This window comes from Salvelinus namaycush, chromosome 2 (assembly GCF_016432855.1).
Source record: "Salvelinus namaycush isolate Seneca chromosome 2, SaNama_1.0, whole genome shotgun sequence".
Taxonomy (NCBI): domain Eukaryota; kingdom Metazoa; phylum Chordata; class Actinopteri; order Salmoniformes; family Salmonidae; genus Salvelinus; species Salvelinus namaycush.
In genome coordinates, this window is record NC_052308.1 from 72,670,701 (window position 1) to 72,698,526 (window position 27,826).

Below are 27,826 nucleotides of genomic sequence, written 5' to 3' on the forward strand. Positions count from 1 at the left end.
TTTAAATGACCTGTACATAATTTAAGGTAACAGGAGGGAGTAGAGAACATTGACTTCAGAGCCGTTACTCTGACTAGCTAAACATAGTTTATTATAGTATTCTAACAGCATCATATAGTTAATATAGTGGTATAGTACCATGTGAGGTTAGCCCTGTGTAGCTCCTGTAGGTAACAGGAGGGTGTAGAGTAGAGAACGTTGACTTCAGAGCCATTACTCTGCTTCTGGTTGACGTAGCGAATGAGCTTGTCCAGGTTCTTGTACCACAGGTTGGCGTTCTCATACTGGAAGTCTGACCCCATAGTCATTATGATGTGGTTGGTTTTATACACCAATGCCTGGTGCAGGGGAGAAGAGAGAGAGTGTGTTATTATTATGACTAACCTGTGTGTGTGTGAACGACCTGTATGTGTGTGTCGACCTGTACGTGTGTGTCTCATCTCTAACCTGTGCCTGTGCGATGCGGAGGAACCTGGTCACCACATCGTCAACATTATAGTCCTCCAGATCAGGGTTGTCTCTGATTGGTGGATCGTCACATGACTGGTCCCAACAGAATCCCTCCGGAGGGTTGTACCCGTTAGGGAGGATACCTGGAGGAGAGGGGGCTGGGTTAGGCTACTGGGGTGCTAGGGGTCAGGGTTCATAGGTGGGAGGTCAGGTCAGGTTTGATCACATGACTGGTCTCAACAGAAGCCGTCGGGAGGGTCGTACCTGTTAGGGAAGATACCTATGGGAGAGGGAGCTGGGTTAGGCTACAGCGGTGGCTAGGGGTCAGGGGTTGAAGGTGAGATCAGTATTGATGAAGGGAGAGGGGTTTTGTCTAGAAGGGATACAGCTTTCGTCAAAATTGACTTTTCGTAGCAGGTTAGGGAAACTTACACTTTTGACGTCAATTTCACACAAGCTGTATCCCATCTAAACATTGACCGGGGAGACGGGTGTTAGACTATAGACTACACTTGAGTGGGGAGAGAGGACAGATGTTAGTGCCGAAAGGGAAAGAGTAATATTGATGAAGAAAATGGGATATCCCAGGTCTATTGCAAAAACTGAATAGGTTGTGAGCAATATGACAGAAAATATCTAATGGAACGACTACGTGAAGCTGTTGCTATATTGCTAGAGGTTGAAGGTCAAAGGTCAGTACCCGTGAAGAGGTCAGCCATAGGGGGGGTGAGGCTCTCGCTGGCCCTCCACAACATCTCCTGTTCCCTGGCTACCATCCTCCTGCTACGATCCTGGTAGTCCAGACGACCAAAGAAGAAGCCGTCATAACCCATCTAGAACAGAGAACCATCAGTCAATACAACACACACACAACATGGTTTCTTGTCCCACACACCGGGTAGGTGCAGTGAAATGTGTTGTTTTACAGGGTCATCCATGGTAGTATGGCGCCGCCTGGAGAAAATTAGAGTTTGGTTCTAAATGTTTAACCTTCTCGGCTCGGGTATTCGAACCAGCAACCTTTAGGTTACTGGGCCAAGGCTCAACACTAACCGCTAGGCTACCTGCCACCCATTCAATACAATGAACACAGTAAGGATTCTAATCGTCCCTCTGACCTTTGAACTGAATGGAAAGATGAGGGAGACTCGTATCGTGTTATTTCTGACATGGAAAACTTTGACTACATTTGTTTTGCCCCACTTCTATTCCCAACTTGGGAGCCCACAAGAACCTTCTGACACTGACAACCTTTCAACAGACGAGAGTCTTGGATGGTTGTACTAGATCTATTCAGACAATGGATTAAGACATGATGGAAAAAGGAGTGGAAGAGATTTACCTGGGCAAGAATAGACAGAGAAAGGCTGACAGACAGGATATTGTGAGGTAGGAAACAAGACAAGAGATTGTGGGTTGTATTCTGGCCAAAACAGGGAGGGACCAACCAGTAATAAGAAACATTACTGTGTGCACTAATGAATATGACCCGTACCTGTGCGAACATGGAGGCGTGCTCGCGGGCGTGTCCGAAGGGGTCGATGTGCCAGGCGACGCGGGGGCGACCGCAGTGTCCGAACGTATCGTTGAGGAACCGCAGGCCCATAGTCATCTGGTCTATGACTGCACTGTAGTGGGTGGTGGCCTCGTCACTCATACACCAGCCACCGTTCACAAACTCCAACCGCCCTGAGAGGACGGAGGGGGACAAAAGTGATGAAAACAGCAATAAAGATAAATTTAACGTAATATGACTTAATCACAGGTTAAAGGGGTTATAACTGTTTATAACCTCTGAATAGCAATTTACATCTGTTCAATAACACCACCAATAGCAGTCACACTCAGGTGAGAGAGATGCTTTATCACACCTACATCCCTCCTCTCATTAACCTGCTGTCTGACTGGCTCCTTCACCAGCGGTAGAAGGTGGACTCTACATCTTTATAACACCTACATCCCTCCTCTCATTAACCTGCTGTCTGACTGGCTCCTTCACCAGCGGTAGAAGGTGGACTCTACATCTTTATAACACCTACATCCCTCCTCTCATTAACCTGCTGTCTGACTGGCTCCTTCACCAGCGGTAGAAGGTGGACTCTACATCTTTATAACACCTACATCCCTCCTCTCATTAACCTGCTGTCTGACTGGCTCCTTCACCAGCGGTAGAAGGTGGACTCTACATCTTTATAACACCTACATCCCTCCTCTCATTAACCTGCTGTCTGACTGGCTCCTTCACCAGCGGTAGAAGGTGGACTCTACATCTTTATAACATCTACATCCCTCCTCTCATTAACCTGCTGTCTGACTGGCTCCTTCACCAGCGGTAGAAGGTGGACTCTACATCTTTATAACACCTACATCCCTCCTCTCATTAACCTGCTGTCTGACTGGCTCCTTCACCAGCGGTAGAAGGTGGACTCTACATCTTTATAACACCTACATGCCTCCTCTCATTAACCTGCTGTCTGACTGGCTCCTTCACCAGCGGTAGAAGGTGGACTCTACATCTTTATAACATCTACATCCCTCCTCTCATTAACCTGCTGTCTGACTGGCTCCTTCACCAGCGGTAGAAGGTGGACTCTACATCTTTATAACACCTACATCCCTCCTCTCATTAACCTGCTGTCTGACTGGCTCCTTCACCAGCGGTAGAAGGTGGACTCTACATCTTTATCACACCTACATCCCTCCTCTCATTAACCTGCTGTCTGACTGGCTCCACCAGCGGTAGAAGGTGGACTCTACATCTTTATAACACCTACATCCCTCCTCTCATTAACCTGCTGTCTGACTGGCTCCTTCCCCAGCGGTAGAAGGTGGACTCTACATCTTTATAATACCTACATCCCTCCTCTCATTAACCTGCTGTCTGACTGGCTCCTTCACCAGCGGTAGAAGGTGGACTCTACATCTTTATAACACCTACATCCCTCCTCTCATTAACCTGCTGTCTGACTGGCTCCTTCACCAGCGGTAGAAGGTGGACTCTACATCTTTATAACACCTACATCCCTCCTCTCATTAACCTGCTGTCTGACTGGCTCCTTCACCAGCGGTAGAAGGTGGACTCTACATCTTTATAATACCTACATCCCTCCTCTCATTAACCTGCTGTCTGACTGGCTCCTTCACCAGCGGTAGAAGGTGGACTCTACATCTTTATAACATCTACATCCCTCCTCTCATTAACCTGCTGTCTGACTGGCTCCTTCACCAGCAGTATAAGGTGGACTCTACATCTTTATAACACCTACATCCCTCCTCTCATTAACCTGCTGTCTGACTGGCTCCTTCACCAGCAGTATAAGGTGGACTCTACATCTTTATAACACCTACATCCCTCCTCTCATTAACCTGCTGTCTGACTGGCTCCTTCACCAGCGGTAGAAGGTGGACTCTACATCTTTATAACAACTACATCCCTCCTCTCATTAACCTGCTGTCTGACTGGCTCCTTCACCAGCGGTAGAAGGTGGACTCTACATCTTTATAACACCTACATCCCTCCTCTCATTAACCTGCTGTCTGACTGGCTCCTTCACCAGCAGTATAAGGTGGACTCTACATCTTTATAACACCTACATCCCTCCTCTCATTAACCTGCTGTCTGACTGGCTCCTTCACCAGCGGTAGAAGGTGGACTCTACATCTTTATAACACCTACATCCCTCCTCTCATTAACCTGCTGTCTGACTGGCTCCTTCACCAGCAGTATAAGGTGGACTCTACATCTTTATAACACCTACATCCCTCCTCTCATTAACCTGCTGTCTGACTGGCTCCTTCACCAGCGGTAGAAGGTGGACTCTACATCTTTATAACACCTACATCCCTCCTCTCATTAACCTGCTGTCTGACTGGCTCCTTCACCAGCGGTAGAAGGTGGACTCTACATCTTTATAACAACTACATCCCTCCTCTCATTAACCTGCTGTCTGACTGGCTCCTTCACCAGCGGTAGAAGGTGGACTCTACATCTTTATAACACCTACATCCCTCCTCTCATTAACCTGCTGTCTGACTGGCTCCTTCACCAGCGGTAGAAGGTGGACTCTACATCTTTATAACACCTACATCCCTCCTCTCATTAACCTGCTGTCTGACTGGCTCCTTCACCAGCGGTAGAAGGTGGACTCTACATCTTTATAACACCTACATCCCTCCTCTCATTAACCTGCTGTCTGACTGGCTCCACCAGCGGTAGAAGGTGGACTCTACATCTTTATAACACCTACATCCCTCCTCTCATTAACCTGCTGTCTGACTGGCTCCTTCACCAGCAGTATAAGGTGGACTCTACATCTTTATAACACCTACATCCCTCCTCTCATTAACCTGCTGTCTGACTGGCTCCTTCACCAGCGGTAGAAGGTGGACTCTACATCTTTATAACATCTACATCCCTCCTCTCATTAACCTGCTGTCTGACTGGCTCCACCAGCGGTAGAAGGTGGACTCTACATCTTTATAACACCTACATCCCTCCTCTCATTAACCTGCTGTCTGACTGGCTCCTTCACCAGCGGTAGAAGGTGGACTCTACATCTTTATAACACCTACATCCCTCCTCTCATTAACCTGCTGTCTGACTGGCTCCTTCACCAGCGGTAGAAGGTGGACTCTACATCTTTATAACACCTACATCCCTCCTCTCATTAACCTGCTGTCTGACTGGCTCCTTCACCAGCGGTAGAAGGTGGACTCTACATCTTTATCACACCTACATCCCTCCTCTCATTAACCTGCTGTCTGACTGGCTCCACCAGCGGTAGAAGGTGGACTCTACATCTTTATAACACCTACATCCCTCCTCTCATTAACCTGCTGTCTGACTGGCTCCTTCACCAGCGGTAGAAGGTGGACTCTACATCTTTATAACACCTACATCCCTCCTCTCATTAACCTGCTGTCTGACTGGCTCCACCAGCGGTAGAAGGTGGACTCTACATCTTTATAACACCTACATCCCTCCTCTCATTAACCTGCTGTCTGACTGGCTCCTTCACCAGCGGTAGAAGGTGGACTCTACATCTTTATAACACCTACATCCCTCCTCTCATTAACCTGCTGTCTGACTGGCTCCTTCACCAGCGGTAGAAGGTGGACTCTACATCTTTATAACATCTACATCCCTCCTCTCATTAACCTGCTGTCTGACTGGCTCCTTCACCAGCGGTAGAAGGTGGACTCTACATCTTTATAACACCTACATCCCTCCTCTCATTAACCTGCTGTCTGACTGGCTCCTTCACCAGCGGTAGAAGGTGGACTCTACATCTTTATAACATCTACATCCCTCCTCTCATTAACCTGCTGTCTGACTGGCTCCTTCACCAGCGGTAGAAGGTGGACTCTACATCTTTATAACACCTACATCCCTCCTCTCATTAACCTGCTGTCTGACTGGCTCCTTCACCAGCGGTAGAAGGTGGACTCTACATCTTTATAACAACTACATCCCTCCTCTCATTAACCTGCTGTCTGACTGGCTCCTTCACCAGCGGTAGAAGGTGGACTCTACATCTTTATAACACCTACATCCCTCCTCTCATTAACCTGCTGTCTGACTGGCTCCTTCACCAGCGGTAGAAGGTGGACTCTACATCTTTATAACACCTACATCCCTCCTCTCATTAACCTGCTGTCTGACTGGCTCCTTCACCAGCGGTAGAAGGTGGACTCTACATCTTTATAACATCTACATCCCTCCTCTCATTAACCTGCTGTCTGACTGGCTCCTTCACCAGCGGTAGAAGGTGGACTCTACATCTTTATAACACCTACATCCCTCCTCTCATTAACCTGCTGTCTGACTGGCTCCTTCACCAGCGGTAGAAGGTGGACTCTACATCTTTATAACATCTACATCCCTCCTCTCATTAACCTGCTGTCTGACTGGCTCCTTCACCAGCGGTAGAAGGTGGACTCTACATCTTTATAACACCTACATCCCTCCTCTCATTAACCTGCTGTCTGACTGGCTCCTTCACCAGCGGTAGAAGGTGGACTCTACATCTTTATAACACCTACATCCCTCCTCTCATTAACCTGCTGTCTGACTGGCTCCTTCACCAGCGGTAGAAGGTGTACTCTACATCTTTATAACACCTACATCCCTCCTCTCATTAACCTGCTGTCTGACTGGCTCCTTCACCAGCGGTAGAAGGTGGACTCTACATCTTTATAACATCTACATCCCTCCTCTCATTAACCTGCTGTCTGACTGGCTCCTTCACCAGCAGTATAAGGTGGACTCTACATCTTTATAACACCTACATCCCTCCTCTCATTAACCTGCTGTCTGACCAGCTCCTTCACCAGCGGTAGAAGGTGGACTCTACAGCTTTATAACTTCTTCCTGACATGTTTTATAAAGGCTCTATAACCCCTCTCTGGCCTCACCCTCATTGACTAGCTGTTTGACAGTGTTCTGCATGTCATCAGTCTGTTGTTTCCACCAGCGGTAGAAGAAGGCTGTCTCTACGTAGATGAAGCGTCTGTCAGGGTTCTTCAGCAGCTGGTCCACCACAGAGTCCAGAATGTACTGCACCCCCGCGTGCTGGATGTCATTACGGTCTGGAACGACGACAGGCAGGTTACATACACAGGTTAGACACACACACACACACACACACACACACACACACACACACACACACACACACACACACACACACACACACACACACACACCCCCGTGATAACACATATGCACACATGATATAACATCTATCATGCGGTTCACATCCACCCAGTCATGAGGTTTGAACTGTAAAACCATGTGATTCTAGGTTATTGTAGGTGTTATGTGTGCCTATAATAAAATATAATAAAAGCCTCACAACTATGGTTTTAACAATGGGTCAGTTTAACTTTTAACTACCACCTTGACCTATGACATAGCTGTTTATGAGTGTGTTTGTGTGTGTGATAGATGGGGGGGGGGGGGTACAGACCGCCATAAAAGTATTGGTCCACGGTCTTGAGCCAGCCGACGTCGTCGTGGGTGTGGGGCACCAGATGCACGTTCAACATCCCAGGCTTGGTAGCATGACATGACTAGGATGTGTAGTACACACAATGGGAAAATAATTAGGGATTTTAGCTGGTGGGCTAATGTTATGGGAAGGAGAGGCATATCAGAGGCTACTTAGCTTTACAAAAATTGTAACGTTGTAATTGTAATTTAATTAAACCACCAATGATAACAGTGCAAGACCAGACTTAGTGCAACACTGGCTAGATCGAATGTGATTTGTAGCTTCCATTTCACGTTTTATGTGGAAGTAAAAATCTGTTATGCCAGGAATATAACTTCTGCTACTGTGGTCTCTACACGAAAATGAAAGTGTTTGAAATCGGCTAAACCTGGAAACAGTGAAGAAGTTTATCAAAGCTGCTATACCAATACACGGTTTAAGTGTTACATTTGCGTTTTTATTCACCACAATAGGGATAGGAACTATAGACGTACCTTGTATCCACATGTCGGACTTTCTTGGGGTGTTTGACGGACGGGAAAGCCCCAAACGCCGCTTTGAAATAATAACAGGAGGAACACAAACGGTGTATACACCGGAGTCGCCATCTTGGAAAACAGCCACGAGTCATGTGACATTTGTTTATGTATCTCTCATATCATGTGACTTCCCCCCAGACCACGCCCTCTAGGGGCAGTCCTATTCTTTTTTTATGCTTCGAAGGGGAAAATTGGAACGTTGATAGAAAAATTGAGATTGAAAATGTATAATTGGTTTATTGAAGACAGTAACAGTTACACAGCCCACATGAATACAAAGCTACACATTCATTGTAATAGTCACAGAGAAATAAATGATTGAAGGAATGGGGAGGTAGAGAGAGATGGGGCCATAGAAACCATAGGCTACCCAGCATAGCCTATCCCACTATTAGTCTGACTATAACTCATGAAATAATGCACTTTATAGAAAATACATATTTCCTTCAATGTCCCTTCATGATGATATAATGGCATTCAAAACCTTTCCAACTAATAGTATTTTGAAATAGCTACATTCGACATTCGGCTACATTGCATTTAGTTGGATTGACCTGAGTTTATTTTTCACATGATGTTATTGTTAAGTAACAGTAACAGTGATCAATAGAATAGGGTGATTGATCAAGATGGCTTCATGGCTGCTGAAGTGAAGTCTCTGTTTACAATAGGGCCACATTGTGAATGATATTTGAATGGAGAGGTCATGCATACAATATGCTGCTCAGTTCAGACTCTCCTTACACAACAACATTGTCTTTTCAGCATCACTAGTTTGGTGACTTGAGATAGGCCTAGGGAAGGCTATCCAAGTAACGCAACGCCTCCACGGAGTTGAGCGCAGATTAGAGTTTTTCTGGCAACGATACTTCAAAAATGATTGATTGATGTCAATGTAAATGATTAATCCCTTACCGTGGACCTATGCTGAGTTGACATCTTGAGTCGACATTTCAGGGAGGCAGGTAGCCGAGCGGTTAAGAGTGTTGGGCCAGTAACTGAAAGGTTGCTGGTTTGAATCCCCGAGCTGACGAAGTTAAAAATCTGTCGATGTGCCCTTGAGTAAGGCACTTAACCCTAATTGCTCCTGTACGTTGCCCTGGATAAGAGCGTGTGCTAAATGACTGAAATGTAGAGCAACAGCAATGAGTAAACAATCAATTGTTGGTTGTAGCTTTTAGGAGGTTCATTTTAAACACAGTGGAGGAGTTGAGGTACCTGGTAAAGCTAAAGCAGGGTTCTGGCCATAACAAGAGAGGGCAGCAGAGTTAGGTTTGGGCTCTAGGATGGGTTCCCATTGGGTCGAGAGAAGGTGTTCAGAAAGAGAGAGGTTAGGGAGCAGTAAAGAATTAGGTAGGGTTCATGTTGGGTCCTTTCTGGGGCAGAAAAGACCATTTGTGTTTACTTGTAATCAACGGTATTTGTTCGGCAGTACGCAGGAAGAGTTCCCATTGGGTGGAAATAAGAGATCCAGAAACAGAAGAGGTTAGTTCCCGTTGTGTGTTTCATGTGGACATATCAACAGTGTGGCGTCCAGGTCCAACCGAAACGCTGGGTACAGCGGCTGAGAGAACGGACACCTGAACGTGTGGAGCAGGGAAACCGCGTCCGACGCCACACTATAGAATGACAACGCTCCCTTCTGGTGTTCCAGAAACACGCCGATCCGCGGGCACAGGGGCGCAGCTACGGTCGTCTTCCGGTTATCGTGCCACGCGGCGTACCCGGCGTGCGTGCATCTCAGACGCCATGAGTTCTCGTTCCTTCCCAGCAGACAGGGTTTTCCGCCTCCTTTAGATTAGAAAAATAAGAAAGAAAATAAGATTAGAAAACGTTTGGCTGTCCCTATATAATGCACACATTTTGTCCCGAGCCAAATAGGATACCGTTTCAGACAAAGCCTTGATTAGAAAGTGATTATTACAAACACTTTGTGTGTGAAATGTTGACATTTGCAAATTGCTCAACATAACTGACATAAAAAACTATCCCGAGAAGCAGCTACCTTTACGTCCGATCCCTTTGTACGTCATCCCAATGTCCACCCACCCTCCTCCCCTCCACTCCACCTCCCAGTAGCTGGCCCCTGCAAACTGGCCCTCCCTACAGAGGACCTGGGCCACGGAGTCGAAGCGCAAGGGGTGGAGGGGGTAGGACTGGGGCTCCTCTCCACAGTGAGCCCCCTGGGGACCCTCCAAGAGGAACAGGGTGGGGTGGGCCGTGTCTGGATCCAGGGACAGACGACAGGAGCCTGAAGAGAGAGAGGAGGGGGTTAAAGATAAGCGAGCAAGAAATCCATCGGGACCCTTCAGAAGGACCAGGGTGGGGGCGGGCCGTGTCTGGGTCCAGGGACAGGAGATTGAGGAGATCAATCAACCAACCAATCAATCAATTAGATGCCTGAGTCCAGAGTGATTGATTGAACAATCCATTACAATTATTTACCTGTTAGCTTAGAAGTGTCATAAACTCTCAATAGCATTATCATGACCACCGGGTACCATTTCTAACAGAGATTATTGAACTAAATACGCAACAGTTTTCGGCGCAGTAAAAAGAACAGTGACCATATGAATGTCTGTCTGCAAATATGACAGTCTTAATCTAATAGAACTATTAGAATTAAATACAAGAAATGAACAATGCACTACTACGCAATAGCGTGGTTGCCTGGACAGAGGGACAGTGTTCTGATTGACGTCTAGCCCAGACAGATACAGTATATGGCTGCCAGACTCTTAAGGGCCCTACACACCGTATGCAAACAGAGCGACAGAGCGCCATATACGGTCCGTTCCAAAATTTGAGCCGCACAGAAGTACGTAGAACTACGTAGAAAACGACGCTCCGTCGCTGCGTTTGAGTAAAGTGCGTAGCGGCCTTTATTCTAACCCAGACGGTGTGAATTATTAAACCTAACACCCGTCTCCATGATCTCATCCTGTCCATGGGCTTGTCTCATCATGTACCCGTTGTTCAGTGTGAACAACAGACTACTAAATGACAGAAATATCATATCCACATACTATTCATGAAGGTAAAGAAAGCACCAGACAGACATGGAGTACTTCCCAAATGGCACCCTATTCCCTATGTAGTGCAATGCTTTTGACCAGAGCCATAGTCTAAAGTAGTGCACTATATAGGGAATAGGGTGCCATTAGGGACACAAGTGCATTCTCAGGTTACCCTGTCACCCTCATTAACTGTGAAGGTGGGGGGGGGGAGGGGGGAGAAGGGCATGGGAGCAAGAGAGAGAGATCCCCTTTCTGAGTAGCTCTGGGTTTGTGCCAACGGCATGTCAACACCTGTGTTTGTGTGTGTGTTTGTGTGCGTGTCAGTGTGTGTATGTCAGTGTGTGTGTGTTTGTGTGAGTGTCAGTGTGTGTGTGTGGTGAAGTGATGGCGTGGTTGTCATAGGACAGGGCAGGGTGTGAAAACAAGGTCATCTCGGGATACCACGCGACCAGGCAGCATCGCCACGGTGACAAGGTATACCGGTGGCATCGTCAGACTGACAAGGTGTCTCGTGGGTAGTACTTACACCTCAGGAAGGCTGCTGTGTGTGTGTGTGTGTGTGTGTGTGTGTGTGTGTGTGTGTGTGTGTGTATGTATGTGTGTGTATGCGTGCGTGCGTGCGTGCGTGCGTGGGTGGGTGGGTGCGTGCATGTGTGTGTGTCAGTACTTACACTTGAGGAAGGATACTCTCATCCTCTGGTCCGAGGGCTGGAGAGAGAGGGGGGAGAGAGGAAACGATGCAGGCACTGCTACAGAGAGAGAGAAGAAGAAAGAAGGGAGAGGGGGTAAGGAGTAAGGAGGCGAGGGACAGAAATAGAAAGGAGGGGGAGGGAGGTAGAGAATGAGACAAAGAGGAATCAGTGTTACATTCCATCCAAATGAATCATATCAGAAGTTACTGAAACGATTCAACTAACATCCCCATGTTCACCCTAAAGCCTGAGTCTTAGATGAGCAACACACCACAGAGGTGACCCTGAGAGAGCTGTGTGTGTGTGTGTGGGTTTGTGTGTGTGGGTTTGTGTGTGTGTGTGTGTGTGTGTGTGTGTGTGTGTGTGTGTGTGTGTGTGTGTGTGCGTTTGCGTCCTGTTTCTCTGGGCTTACCTTTCAAACACTCTCCACCAGACATGTGACAGACAGAGGAGCTCTCGTTCACTACAGAGAGGTAAAAAAGTGTGTCACATAGTGACATCACACATTGTCATTTGAGATGCATTATTGGAGTCTCTGAGAGCATAGCTGTGAAAAGCTGCATGCAGTTGTGTGTGTTTGAGTATAAACCAGTGTGTGTGTGTGTGTGTGTGTGTTTGTGTCTTTACTCCCTCCACCTGCGCGGCTGATCTTGTCCACTTCCTCTCTACAGAGTTCCTCCATCTGGGCCCTGAGGTGGGACAGAGCTCTACGGGCTGCACTGAAGCCTTCTGCGGGAAGGATGAGAGGGGCTCGGTGGCGCCGCCCAGTGGGTGGGAGGACACACAGCAGGGGAGCCGCCTGGGGATGGAGGAGAGAGAGAGGGAGGGAGGGATGGAGGAGAGAGAGAGGGAGGGAGGAATGGAGGCGAGAGGGGTGATGAGTGGAGCATTTTTCTCTCTCTCTCTCTCTCTCTCTCTCTCTCTCTCTCTCTCTCGGCTGTTTTTCTGTCTTCCTTTTACTCCGTCTGTTTTGACTGCATTATTCTTTTTCTCCATCTCTTCCTCATTAATATTTCTCTCTCCTTTATATTTCAGCATCCAGTCTCTCTCTCAATTATCCCTTCCTTTTCCCATCAATTCCTGACTGTTTCTTCTCTTCTTCTGCTCTTCCTTCAGTCCCCCCCCCACCTGTAAGAACTGAGCATTATCCTCCGTCAGTAGCTGGCCCATTTCCTGGTCTCTCCTCCGCAGCTCCTCCAGTTCTTTCTCCAGGGTCTCCAGCTCTCTCTCTGCCCTGCCCAGGACAGTTCTCTCCCGGGCTTCCAGCCTGGCCCTCACCTCCCCCCTGGTCCTCTCCAGACGGAGGGCCAGGTCCACAAACAGGGTATTGCTGTCCTCCAGGACTAACGCAGCTGATGTCTAGGTAAGGAGAGAAGGGACACCAAATGAAGGAAAGTAAAGGAGCAACATTTTCTTCAGTAATAAGCACCAAGAAAGTAAACATTTACATTTAAATAATGTTGATTTCATTGGTTATTTTAATTTGATTTCAAACCATACGGCTGAAATGTTCTTTTATTTGTCAATGCTGGCTTGACTGGCTTGACTGGCTTGACTGGCTTGACTGCCAGGGGAATAGAGGGCAGAACGGTAGCCTGGCTTGACTGGCTTGACTGCCAGGGGAATAGAGGGCAGAACGGTAGCCTGGCTTGACTGGCTTGACTGCCAGGGGAATAGAGGGCAGAACGGTAGCCTGGCTTGACTGGCTTGACTGCCAGGGGAATAGAGGGCAGAACGGTAGCCTGGCTTGACTGGCTTTTGACAGCGGGCAACAACATGGCCAGACAATAAAGATGTAGGACCTTCATTTGACCTGACAGTTTGCTACAGCAGGAAAATAATCCTGCAGCAACATGAAATGTCAATTATTATGTCAATTATAATTAATGGACATTTTTGTAAGGGTTGATACTGTCATGGTTCCACCTGTCACCAGAGGGCGGCAGAGCAACCAAGAGACATTAACGCCACTCGGGCGTCTTATTTCCTCATGATGATGTCCCTGTTAAAAGAGGTTTTCTGTGGTCCTCTGCTGAAGGTTGAATTGGTTACCATGTGTGGTTGTTTCCTCTGCTGAAGGTTGAATTGGTTACCATGTGTGGTTGTTTCCTCTGCTGAAGGTTGAATTGGTTACCATGTGTGGTTGTTTCCTCTGCTGAAGGTTGAATTGGTTACCATGTGTGGTTGTTTCCTCTGCTGAAGGTTGAATTGGTTACCATGTGTGGTTGTTTCCTCTGCTGAAGGTTGAATTGGTTACCATGTGTGGTTGTTTCCTCTGCTGAAGGTTGAATTGGTTACCATGTGTGGTTGTTTCCTCTGCTGAAGGTTGAATTGGTTACCATGTGTGGTTGTTTCCTGGGTGCGTTTTTCAGACTAAGTGTTTGTTGTTTTTTCAAGTGTACTGTGATCCTGCGGCTACCGTTTCTCAGTAAAGTATTATGTTTATCCTGAACCACTGATTCCTCATCTGGTCTCTTCTCTGCACCTGGGTCCAACCTCACCACGTCACAGATACATGTTTCGTAAGGGAAAATCAAGTCTGAATTTCCAAAGTGGAAATTACAAACCTCAAGACTTTTTAAACCTCAAGTACATTACACGTTTTAAATGTCCTACATTGCAGGAAAGTTCTCCTGCAACAGACTGATCAAATAAAATCCTACATCTGTAGAACGTTTCTCCCCTTTTGTGTGCAACCGTGTTGGATCTTGCCTAGCCATCTTGTTTCAAGGTGACAATAGGGCACAATAGAAATAAGTCCCAGACTTTATTGTTGTAACGATTCTCGTCTGGTGAAGGAGAAGAGGACCAAAATGCAGCGTGGTAAGTGTTCGTCATAATTTAATTGAAAACTGAACACTACACAAAATAACAACGAGGATAAAACCACCAAAATGGGGAAAACAGGCTACCTAAGTATGATTCTCAATCAGAGACAACGATCGACAGCTGCCTCTGATTGAGAACCATACCAGGCCAAACACAGAAATATAACAACATAGAAAAAAGAACATAGACTACCCACCCCAACTCACGCCCTGACCAACCTAACACAAAGACATAAAAAAGGAACTAAGGTCAGAACGTGACAATTGTGTGTTATCCTTCAGGATTTTACTCATGTGCATGTACGGCTTTTTCTAGTTTTATGTGTGCTTGTTTTTTTTAAATGGTTGAATTTATAAACTAAAAAAAAAAAGTCGCCCCGGCACTAAACGCCTTTTAATCTGGTTACTATTCACTCTTTTTTTATGTTTCTGTGTCACTCTGTGTGTGTGTGTGTGTGTGTGTGTCTCTCTCTCTGTGTGTGTGTGTGTGTGTGTGTGTGTGTGTGTGTGTGTGTGTGTGTGTGTGTGTGTGTGTGTGTGTGTGTGTGTGTGTGTGTGTGCGAACCCCACCTTGACGGCCTCTATGCTCTGTTGAAACTCTCCCAGCTCCCTCTCTCTACTCCTGATTCTCCCCTGTACTGACATCTGAGAATCCTGCAACTGAACCAGAGAGAGAGAGAGAGAGAGAGAGAGTGACAGCGAGACAGAGAGAGAGAGAGTGACAGCGAGACAGAGAGAGAGAGAGAGAGAGAGAGAGAGAGAGAGAGAGAGAGAGAGATGATCTACTCACCTTGACATATGACACCTTCCTAATATTGAGTTCAACTCCCTTTTGGTGTCGAAAGCGTTCCACAGGGATTCTTGTCCATGTTGACTCCAATGCTTCCCACAGTTGTGTCAAGTTGGCTGGATGTCCTTTCGGTGGACCATTCTTGACACACACGGGAAAGGGTGAAAAACCCAGCAGTGTTGCAGTTCTTGACACACTCAAACCGGTGCACCTGGCACCTAGTACCACACCCCGTTCAAAGGCACTTCAATCTTTTGTCTTACCCATTCACCCTCTGAATGGCACACATACACAATCCATATGTCAATTGTCTCAAGGCTTAAAAATCCTTCTTCAACCTGTACCTGTCTCCTCCCCTTCATCTACACTGATTGAAGTGACATCAATAAGGGATCCTACCTTTCACCTGGATTCACCTGGTCCGTCTATGTCATGGAAAGAGCAGGTGCTCCTAATGGTTTGCACACTCAGTGTATATTGCATATACTTATATAGTGGACAATGAATCTTGGTCAGCAGCACTCCAGTCTGAGTAGAGCAGCATTAGTGGCGTAGCAACACTATAGCCCCATTAGTGACATACACCTACAGCACCTGCCTACTTCTCTCCTGGTATGGGAGCGATACCCCAGATAGTACAGCCTGCCCACAGCAGAGGGGGCACAGCGGGGTGTTTCCCAGTGACGTAACTAACCTGCATCAAACTGGTGCAGAGGGATGTCATCTGTCACAATCAATCATATTCATAGGCTGCCATATTGCATAGCTATTTATCCTCTATTCAGTTGTTAGGGATAGTGGTAGCTTGTTAGCCTGCAGGGTACAGACATGTTTTGTGCCAACAATAGACATTTCAACTAGGGTGCCAACTCGTTGTCTCTCATTGTCATGCCAACAATGTTCGGCTTGGCAATGTGTAATGGAGTTGGCAAGAGCACAAACACGTCTGGGACCAGGCTAACAGTTTGTACTCCTAGGTGGAAAGATCAACAAGTGTTTTTAGGAAACAACTTTGTTTTTAATCAGTTTTAATCACCAGAGTGATGAGTAGGCGTTGCAAAATTGTAAAGGTCCTTGAAAAGCGCTATATAAGTCCCATGTATTATGATTATGATTACTACCTGTTTCCGCGCCCTTTGCTCGTCGATGCTGTGCAGTTCCTCTTGGTTAGACTCGCACAGCAAACAGTCGCCGCTCCACTCCACCGCATCGCCCCCGTCGCCGCCCTGCTCCAGGCCCAAACGGTGCTGCGCGCACAGCCTCTCCGCCAAGCTCTCCACCGCGGCAACAAGTTTATGCCGCCGCAACGTCCCCACGTCGCGGTGCGGCAAGACGTGGAGCTCGCAGAAAGACGCCAAGCACACCAGACATGACTTGAGCGCTTTCAGTTTGTTCTGAACCGGGCAGAAGTCGCACGGAACGTCCCCTACGCCGCCTAGATACAACTCCGGCGCCGTAGCCAGTTCGTTCAGTTTGAGTTTGTCCACTACCTCATGTAGCACCGTGTTCCGCCGTAGCACCGGTCGAGGTATGAACTCTTCTCGACATTGCGGACAACTGTAGTGACCAAGGTCGGTTTGGTCCCAATAACAGTTCATGCATGCCATGCAGTAGGTGTGTCCGCACGGAATGGACACCGGATCCTTTAAGATATCCAGGCAAATAGGGCACCTGAATTGTCTCTCTGTTACCGAGATATTCGCCTCTGCCATATCGGTAAGGAGTTTTCGTATGTTCTCCCTCTCGAGCCTCTGTAGACTATTTCTCCGTAAAAGAAAAGAAACCAAAAAAGGCACTCCCTGATTCCCGGTGATTCCCGGTTGGTTGTTTGTGTATGTGACGGGGAGCGGTTGCGGCTCAGGTCTTACAGGAATAGCCTAGGCTTCCGATATGTCATCCATTCCATACGGGAGCTAATTACGAGAGTAGACTACATCAGAAAGCGTTTTAGGGATCCATGTAAATACAAACCCTGACGTCAACCCGTCTCCCTTTACCGTATGACTTCAACTACCTAGTTCACCATAATAAACGCACAATACTACAGATTATTACTTATAATACAGTAATTCCCCATAAAAAACGAATAATAACCTATAGTCTACAATAATAACAGACACAAACACAAGTTACTACAATATTCCATTTTAATATAATGAAGTATATTATACCGATTATATTTGCATGAGTCTTTTAATTAAATGAATATATTTCATTTTTATTAAAATTATTAAAAGAGTAGGATATTTGTGGAACTAAATTGAACAGTTTGTGTGTGTGTTGGAGAGAGAGAGTATGTGTGTGTGTGTGTGCGTGCGTGTGCATGTGTGTGAGAGAGAGTATGTGTGTGTGTGTGTGCGTGCGCGTGCGTGTGTGTGTGTGTGAGAGAGAGAGTATGTGTGTGTGTGTGAGAGAGAGTATGTGTGTGTGTGTGTGTGCGTGCGTCCGTGTGCGTGTGCGTGAGAGAGAGAGAGAGAATGTGTGTGTGTGTGTGTGCGCGTGCGTGTGTGTGTGTGTGAGAGAGAGAGAGAGAGAGAGAGAGAGAGAGAGAGAGAGAGAGAGAGAGAGAGAGAGAGAGAGAGAGAGAGAGAGAGAGAGTGTGTGTGTGTGAGAGAGAGAGAGAGAATGTGTGTATGTGTGTTTGAGAGAGACAATGTGTGTGTGTTGGAGAGAGAGTATGTGTTTTGTTTGTCATGTAGACTGGAGGATGGACTTTGCTATAAAATGCTGTGGCTCAAACCAGCTGGTTGAGTTCAGTGATCACCTCCAGGGTTGATTACTGACCAGCTCCTGACCAGCTCCATCACTGCACTAATTAAATAATACAGCTTGATTGTTTTGAAGAAATCTAAAAGTTTCTCCCTTTGATTACAATGATTCCACCACACAGTGTGTATGGAGGAAACAGGGGTGATATAGGGTTAACAGTGTGTATGGAGAGACAGGGGTGATATAGGGTTAACAGTGTGTATGGAGAGACAGGGGTGATATAGGGTTAACAGTGTGTATGGAGAGACAGTAGTGATATAGGGTTAGCAGTGTGTATGGAGAGACAGGGTGCTATAGGGTTAACAGTGTGTATGGAGAGACAGGGTGATATAGGGTTAACAGTGTGTATGGAGAGACAGGGTGATATAGGGTTAACAGTGTGTATGGAGAGACAGGAGTGATATAGAGTTAACAGTGTGTATGGAGGAAACAGAGGTGATATAGGGTTAACAGTGTGTATGGAGGAAACAGAGGTGATACAGGGTTAAAAGTGTGTATGGAGGTGACAGGGGTGATATAGGGTTAACAGTGTGTATGGAGAGACAGGGTGATATAGGGTTAACAGTGTGTATGGAGAGACAGGGTGATATAGGGTTAGCAGTGTGTATGGAGAGACAGGGTGATATAGGGTTAACAGTGTGTATGGAGAGACAGGGTGATATAGGGTTAACAGTGTGTATGGAGAGACAGGGTGATATAGGGTTAACAGTGTGAATGGAGAGACAGGGTGATATAGGGTTAACAGTGTGTATGGAGAGACAGGGTGCTATAGGGTTAACAGTGTGTATGGAGAGACAGGGTGATATAGGGTTAACAGTGTGTATGGAGAGACAGGGTGATATAGGGTTAACAGTGTGTATGGAGAGACAGGAGTGATATAGAGTTAACAGTGTGTATGGAGGAAACAGAGGTGATATAGGGTTAACAGTGTGTATGGAGGAAACAGAGGTGATACAGGGTTAAAAGTGTGTATGGAGGTGACAGGGGTGATATAGGGTTAACAGTGTGTATGGAGGAGACAGGGGTGATATAGGGTTAACAGTGTGTATGGAGGAGACAGGGTGATATAGGGTTAACAGTGTGTATGGAGGAAACAGGGGTGATATAGGGTTAACAGTGTGTATGGAGAGACAGTAGTGATATAGGGTTAACAGTGTGTATGGAGAGACAGTAGTGATATAGGGTTAACAGTGTGTATGGAGAGACAGTAGTGATATAGGGTTAACAGTGTGTATGGAGAGACAGTAGTGATATAGGGTTAGCAGTGTGTATGGAGAGACAGGGTGATATAGGGTTAGCAGTGTGTATGGAGAGACAGGGTGATATAGGGTTAACAGTGTGTATAGAGAGACAGGGTGATATAGGGTTAACAGTGTGTATGGAGAGACATTAGTGATATAGGGTTAGCAGTGTGTATGGAGAGACAGGGTGATATAGGGTTAGCAGTGTGTATGGAGAGACAGGGTGATATAGGGTTAGCAGTGTGTATGGAGAGACAGGGTGATATAGGGTTAACAGTGTGTATGGAGAGACAGGGTGATATAGGGTTAACAGTGTGTATGGAGAGACATTAGTGATATAGGGTTAACAGTGTGTATGGAGAGACAGTAGTGATATAGGGTTAACAGTGTGTATGGAGAGACAGGGGTGATATAGGATTAACAGTGTGTATGGAGAGACAGGGTGCTTTAGGGTTAACAGTGTGTATGGAGGAGACAGGGGTGATATAGGCTTAACAGTGTGTATGGAGAAGACAGGGGTGATATAGGGTTAACAGTGTGTATGGAGAGAGAGGGGTGATATAGGGTTAACAGTGTGTATGGAGAGAGAGGGGTGATATAGGGTTAACAGTGTGTATGGAGAAGACAGGGGTGATATAGGGTTAACAGTGTGTATGGAGAAGACAGGGTGATATAGGGTTAACAGTGTGTATGGAGAGACAGGGGTGATATAGGGTTAACAGTGTGTAGTGTGTATGGAGAGACAGGGTGATATAGGGTTAACAGTGTGTATGGAGAGACAGGGTGATATAGGGTTAACAGTGTGTATGGAGGAGACAGGGGTGATATAGAGTTAACAGTGTGTATGGAGAGAGAGGGTGATATAGAGTTAGCAGTGTGTATGGAGAGACAGGGTGATATAGGGTTAACAGTGTGTATGGAGGAGACAGGGGTGATATAGGGTTAACAGTGTGTATGGAGGAGACCGGGGTGATATAGGGTTAGCAGTGTGTATGGAGAGACGGGGTGATATAGGGTTAACAGTGTGTATGGAGAAGACAGGGGTGATATAGGGTTAGCAGTGTGTATGGAGAGACAGGGTGATATAGGGTTAACAGTGTGTATGGAGAGACAGGGTGATATAGGGTTAACAGTGTATGGAGAGACAGGGCGATATAGGGTTAACAGTGTGTATGGAGAGATAGGGTGATATAGGGTTAACAGTGTGTATGGAGAGACAGGGTGATATAGGGTTAACAGTGTGTATGAAGAGACAGGGTGATATAGGGTTAACAGTGTGTATGGAGAGACAGGGGGATATAGGGTTAACATTGTGTATGGAGAGACAGGGTGATATAGGGTTAACATTGTGTATGGAGAGACAGGAGTGATATAGAGTTAACAGTGTGTATGGAGAGACAGGGGTGATATAGGGTTAACAGTGTGTATGGAGAGACAGGGTGATATAAGGTTAACATTGTGTATGGAGAGACAGGGTGATATAGGGTTAACAGTGTGTATGGAGAGACAGGGTTAACAGTGTGTATGGAGAGACAGGGTGATATAGGGTTAACATTGTGTATGGAAAGACAGGGTTAACAGTGTGTATGGAGAGACAGGGTGATATAGGGTTAACATTGTGTATGGAGAGACAGGGTGATATAGGGTTAACATTGTGTATGGAGAGACAGGGTTAACAGTGTGTATGGAGAGACAGGGTGATATAGGGTTAACATTGTGTATGGAGAGACAGGGTTAACAGTGTGTATGGAGAGACAGGGTGATATAGAGTTAACAGTGTGTATGGAGAGACAGGGTGATATAGGGTTAACATTGTGTATGGAGAGACAGGGTTAACAGTGTGTATGGAGAGACAGGAGTGATATAGAGTTAACAGTGTGTATGGAGGAAACAGAGTTGATATAGGGTTAACAGTGTGTATGGAGAGACAGGGTGATATAGGGTTAACAGTGTGTATGGAGGAAACAGAGGTGATACAGGGTTAACAGTGTGTATGGAGAAGACAGGGTGATATAGGGTTAACAGTGTGTATGGAGGAGACAGGGGTAATATAGGGTTAACAGTCTGTATGGAGAAGACAGGGGTGATATAGAGTTAACAGTGTGTATGGAGGAAACAGAGGTGATACAGGGTCAACAGTGTGTATGGAGAGAGAGGGGTGATATAGGGTTAACAGTGTGTATGGAGAGAGAGGGGTGATATAGGGTTAACAGTGTGTATGGAGAAGACAGGGGTGATATAGGGTTAACAGTGTGTATGGAGAAGACAGGGGTGATATAGGGTTAACAGTGTGTATGGAGAGAGAGGGGTGATATAGGGTTAGCAGTGTGTATGGAGAGACAGGGTGATATAGGGTTAACAGTGTGTATGGAGAGACAGGGTGATATAGGGTTAACAGTGTGAATGGAGAGACAGGGTGATATAGGGTTAACAGTGTGTATGGAGAGACAGGGTGCTATAGGGTTAACAGTGTGTATGGAGAGACAGGGTGATATAGCGTTAACAGTGTGTATGGAGAGACAGGGTGATATAGGGTTAACAGTGTGTATGGAGAGACAGGGTGATATAGGGTTAACAGTGTATATGGAGAGACAGGGTGATATAGGGTTAACAGTGTGAATGGAGAGACAGGGTGATATAGGGTTAACAGTGTGTATGGAGAGACAGGGTGCTATAGGGTTAACAGTGTGTATGGAGAGACAGGGTGATATAGCGTTAACAGTGTGTATGGAGAGACAGGGTGATATAGGGTTAACAGTGTGTATGGAGAGACAGGGTGATATAGGGTTAACAGTGTATATGGAGAGACAGGGTGATATAGGGTTAACAGTGTGTATGGAGAGACAGGAGTGATATAGAGTTAACAGTGTGTATGGAGGAAACAGGTGTGATATAGGGTTAACAGTGTGTAGTGTGTATGAAGGAGATAGGGGTGATATAGGATTAACAGTGTGTAGTGTGTATGAAGGAGATAGGGGTGATATAGGGTTAACAGTGTAGTGTGTTAAGAGAGTACGTCCCTGCAGATGTTTGTACATTGTAAGTATGTGTATTTCTCTAGATTTCCCCCTCACTGCTGTGCCTGTCTGACTGAAGGCATAGTACTGTATGTGTAACCATCTAACCCCACTCACTGCCATCTAACCCCACTCACTACCATCTAACCCCACCCACTACCATCTACCCCCACCCACTACCGTCTAACGTCACTCACTACCATCTAACCCCACTCACTACCATCTAACCCCACTCACTACCATCTAACCCCACTCACTGCCATCTAACCCCACTCACTACCATCTAACCCCACTCACTACCATCTAACCCCACTCACTGCCATCTAACCCCACCCACTACCATCTAACCCCACTCACTACCATCTAACCCCACTCACTACCGTCTAACGTCACTCACTACCATCTAACCCCACACACTACCATCTAACCCCACTCACTACCATCTAACCGCACTCACTACCATCTAACCCCACTCACTACCATCTGACCCCACTCACTACCACCTAACCCCACTCACTACCACCTAACCCCACTCACTACCACTCACTACCACTCACTACCATCTAACCCCACTCACTACCATCTAACCCCACTCACTACCACCTAACCCCACTCACTACCATCTAACCCCACTCACTACCACTCACTACCATCTAACCCCACTCACTACCATCTAACCCCACTCACTACCACCTAACCCCACTCACTACCATCTAACCCCACTCACTGCCATCTAACCCCACTCACTACCATCTAACCCCACTCACTACCATCTAACCCCACTCACTACCATTTAAACCCATTCACTGAAGGCATAATGCTGTATGTGTAACCATCTAACCCCACTCACTACCATCTAACCCCACTCACTACCATCTAACCCCACTCACTACCATCTAACCCCACTCACTACCATCTAACCCCACTCACTACCATTTAAACCCACTCACTGAAGGCATAATGCTGTATGTGTAACCATCTAACCCCACTCACTTTGGCCTTCTTCTTCTGCAGGCCCTTGGGCATAAGATGCTGGTGTAGATGGGAGCAGAAGAGGCGTGGAGAGGGCCTCTGGGTGTAGGTCTTCCCCTTCTCCAGGATCTCCAGCCATGGCATCTTCACAAAGGTGATCTGGTTAGCCTCCTCTGGGAAATCATCCTCAAACATCAGGGTGATGATACGCTGGGTCCATACTGTACCTGGGAGAGGAAGGGGAGGGAGAGGGAGAGAGAGAGAGCAAGAGAGTGAGAGAGAAAGGTGGCAGTGAAGGTGAATATAGTTTGTCCCCAAAAAAATAAAGAGAGGGAGAAAAGAATCCCAGGTTCTGTCAATAAGGCTGCTGTCCAAGGTACCATCCCTTTGTCCAATAGTACACTGACCTTACAGGTAACACAGTTAACTAGGCTATATACTGTAGCCATGTACAGTATATTATAGTTAAGATAATGTGGCATATTTATTTTCTATGTAACTTAAGAACATATTATTATTTACAATGACAGCTTAGGAACAGAGTGTTAACTGCCGTGTTCAGGGGCAGAACAACAGAGTTTTACCTTGTCAGCTCGGGGATTTGATCTAGCAACCTTCCGGTGACTGGCCCAGCGCTCTAACCACTAGGCTATCTGCTGGCCAATATACCACGGCTAAGGACTGTTCTTAGGCACAATGCAATACTTAGCCGTGGTATATTGGCCATATATCACAAACCCCTGAGATGCCCTATTGCTATTATAAACTGGTTACCAATGTTATTATAAAAATACATGTTTTGTCATATTGTCTGATATACCACGGCTGTCAGCCAATCAGCATTCAGGGCTGGAATCAACCAGTTTATAATTAGGTTATCAGACCAATAACTAGACAGGTACATGGCTACTCTCAAGAGCTATGTGGCCTAAGGGCAAGAACTGTACATTATAATCACAACAGGTTATAGCACAGATAAATATAGGCCATATATCTCTTAAGAGTAGTCATAGTTCAGACAGGAAACGCCACGTATTTGTTGAACCATTTAGTAGATAGGTTACAGGAAGGAAGGAAACCCAGAACCTAACAGGTGGTGGTGGGGTGGTGGTCGGTGCTAGCAAATGCTATCCAGCACCCAACAGCAGTAGAGGCAGCAGAGCATGAGTGAGTAAAACTGATCAGCTAAGTAGACTGCCATATTAAGGTAGGACGTGTTTGTAGAATATGATTGATGCGACGTCGCTGATGCACCGCTGAAGCCAGTACAAGGGTTCCCTGTATGAACCCAATACAAGGGTTCCCTGTATGAAGCCAATACAAGGGTTCCCTGTATGAAGCCAATACAAGGGTTCCCTGTATGAAGCCAATACAAGGGTTCCCTGTATGAACCAGCGCTGCACTTGATTATACAGTGTTCCTGCTATTCCCTGTGGCTCAGAGGTAACCTCTTGTTCCTAACTCAAACCTCAGATGCCATGCTGGAGGAACATATGGGCTCCTCAATCCTTCAGAGTGAGAGAGCAGACCTGCTGGTCTAAAGACAATGGGCAATATAGAGCTGAGAGAGAGGAAGAAAGAGAGCAAGAGAAAGAGAGTGAGAAGGAGAGGGGGGAGAGAGAAGGAGAGATTGAGATATAGAGAGAAAGAGAGGAGAGAGCGAGAATGAGAGAGGAAGAAAGAGAGAGAGAGAGAGAGATAGAGAAGGAGGGAGATTAAGAGAGAGAGAGAGAGAGATAGAGAGAAAGAGAGGAGAGAGCGAGAGAAAGAGAGGAGAGAGCGAGAATGAGAGAGAGAGAGAAAGAGAGAGAGAGAGAAAAGGGTGTTGTCAAAGCAAGGCAAACTTTAACCAATATGTTTGAGATGAAATAGCCTACCACAAATAGTTATATTATTATAATTTTTGTTGTATGTATTAAGGATCCCCATTAGCTGCTGTCTTGGCAGCAGCTACTCTTCCAGGGGTCCAAACAAGATTAAGGCATTTAGATCCCAATTTAAAACAAATAAAACTACATAATACAACAAACACATTATTACACCACTACTCTACCACTACATATCTACACTGCAACATTTATAATACCACAATATATCCACATCACAATGTACTTGTGTGTAGAGTGCGTGTTAGCTTGTGTGTGCCTGTGTGTGTCTCTTCACATTCCGCATTGTCCCATAAGGTGTAGTTCATGTATTCATGGCTCTATATAGTACTGTGCCTTTCCCAGAGTCTGTTCTGGACTTAGAGACTGTGAAGAGACCCCTGGTGGCATGTCTTGTGGGGAATGCCCGACTCTACCTGGATCATGTTGGAGAGGCTTCCATTAAAGAACACCCTCTCTGTTCTGTTAGACAGGTAACTCTCGAACCACTATAAAGCAGGGGATGTAAAGCCATAACACATGTTTTTCAGCAGCCGACTATGATTGATCATGTCAAAAGCTGCACTGAAGTCAATCAAAACAGCTCCCACAATCTTCTTATTGTCAATTTCTTTCAGCCAATCATCATTTGTGTAAGCGCCATATATCTTCCCTATCAGAATGCTGAAAGTCAGTTGTTAATGTGTTTACTGCGAACGTTGGCTTATTCATGCTTTAATTACAACCTACTCAATTTGTCATAGATGTTCAAGCACCAGTCATGTTTATTATACCTCTGTAGCTACTGTCAGTGTGAAAGTAATACTTTTCAATCATTTACTTACCTTATTTGGGGAAAGTGACAAGGAAAACATCACTGTCCTTGATCTCAAAGTGTTCCAAGCTGTCGATATATTCCGTGGTTAATTCCTGCGTGTCAGCCACGGGAAACACCTGGCCTTTATACGTAAACAACTGCTCACCGAGACGCTTATACTCTTGTTGAGCCATTTAACAAAACAAAAAAAACGGTAACGGAAAACGGATGATAAGGGGAAAAACAGCTGAAACGAATTGTGGTCAATAGGAAAAGGAGAGTGAGGGAAGGTGACTGAGGACGTTTTCTAAGAATTAGATTAGATTTTATAAGTGAAGTCACGTAAACCGTGTCAAGTTTTAGTTTACGAGTTAATGAGAGTAGGCTTCTTCAGTTAACCTTTGTACAGTTGCATTGTCCTGTTGTAACTCTACGGTTGTCACGACTTCCGCTGAAGTCGGCCCCTCTTCTTGTTCGGGCGGCATTCGGCGGTCAACGTCACCGGCCTTCTAGCCATCGCCAATTCACTTTTCATTTTCCATTTGTTTTGTCTTTGTTTTACACACCTGGTTTCAATTCCCCAATTACATGTTCATTATTTAACCCTCTGTTTTCCCCATGGTTTTTGTGCGTGATTGTTTTATTGTAAGTTCGGTCCGATGTTTGTGGGCTTGGTATTACTTCATGTATTTGGTTTCTTGTGTTACTCATCTCTGCTGTCCTGCGCCTGACTCCTCTTCACCAGCTACACCCAGATCCTTAAACAATCACGCACAGGCCTCACTTTTATTGTTTACAAAGATAATACATTCACTGATCTTATCTCTCTTGTAAAACACTTTTTTAAATAAAGCTTGTCTGGTCTGCCCTTTTATGTAAGGGGGTTGAATGAAACAATAAATAGCAGTCTGTTTGCCCAAATAGGCTAGTCATTTTGTAGCTGTTGCTGGTTGAGCAATAGACTACATGTATTATGTAATTGTGGCTATGACCTTTTGAACTTCCAGTGGACATGGGAATTCTAAACCTCGAACAGAGTTGGCCAAGCACTGTAAATTATTCAAGTCATTCCACATCTCTCCTCTTTCAATTCACTTCTCATCAGGAACGGAGGGATGGAAGGATGGAAGGATGAAGGGATGATTGTAGATCCATCCATTCATGTGGTTTTAGTCACTGTGGAGTGTTTTTCTAACCGGAGGGTTGATTGGTGATTGGCATGTTATTGGTTATTGATCTAAGAACCATGTCATCAAGTGGACGTGTCAAAGACACCCCAGGGGATAGGCTGTCAACTAGCAGGATCGGTCAATTCGATTGGTTTAGGAACAGACATGCTCACACTAGATAAACATGTGTCTTGTACTGTATGTGTGTGTGAGTAAGTGAGTGTCTCATTTACAGTAGAATTAAGGACTGTATTGAGCCTTAGTGTATCTTGGTTCCGGAGAGTGCCTCGCAAAGCATTTTCTCTCTCTCTCGCTCTCTCAAACAAACATGCACACACACATGCACACACTCTCTCTTTCTCGCTGACTCTCTTTTTTTTCTAAATTATTGTACTATACTGCCATCTTCTGTAAGATCTCGGAAAGACACAGAATTACAAATTAACTTGTCAATTACCATTAGGCAATTTAACTTGGATTATAATTAAATTCACGTGAACCAAGTGCTGTCAATTCAGATTACTGTAAGAGAAGAGACTTGTTATCAACACCCAGTCACTTATTAGTGTGTGTGTGTGTGTGTGTGTGTGTGTGTGTGTGTGTGTGTGTGTGTGTGTGTGTGTGTGTGTGTGTGTGTGTGTGTGTGTGTGTGTGTGTGTGTGTGTGTG

At 45.9% G+C, this 27,826-nt stretch overlaps 1 protein-coding gene and 1 pseudogene across 1 annotated transcript in view; both read right to left on the minus strand.

Moving 5' to 3' along the window:
* The window catches only part of LOC120018089 (lysosomal alpha-mannosidase-like), a 15,654-nt gene extending 7,593 nt beyond the window's left edge, over positions 1-8,061 (minus strand). The window contains exons 1-7 of the mRNA XM_038961072.1: positions 7,937-8,061; positions 7,419-7,521; positions 6,865-7,038; positions 1,946-2,139; positions 1,151-1,283; positions 448-593; positions 139-338 (exon numbers count right to left, since the gene is read on the minus strand). Of these exons, the coding sequence (XP_038817000.1) occupies positions 139-338; positions 448-593; positions 1,151-1,283; positions 1,946-2,139; positions 6,865-7,038; positions 7,419-7,521; positions 7,937-8,050 (1,064 nt within the window). The 5' untranslated portion in view covers positions 8,051-8,061. The remainder of the gene's footprint in view (positions 1-138; positions 339-447; positions 594-1,150; positions 1,284-1,945; positions 2,140-6,864; positions 7,039-7,418; positions 7,522-7,936) is intronic.
* A 9,124-nt stretch (positions 8,062-17,185) lies between these two features.
* LOC120023387 lies at positions 17,186-26,183 on the minus strand (annotated as a pseudogene).
* Positions 26,184-27,826: the final 1,643 nt, after the last annotated feature.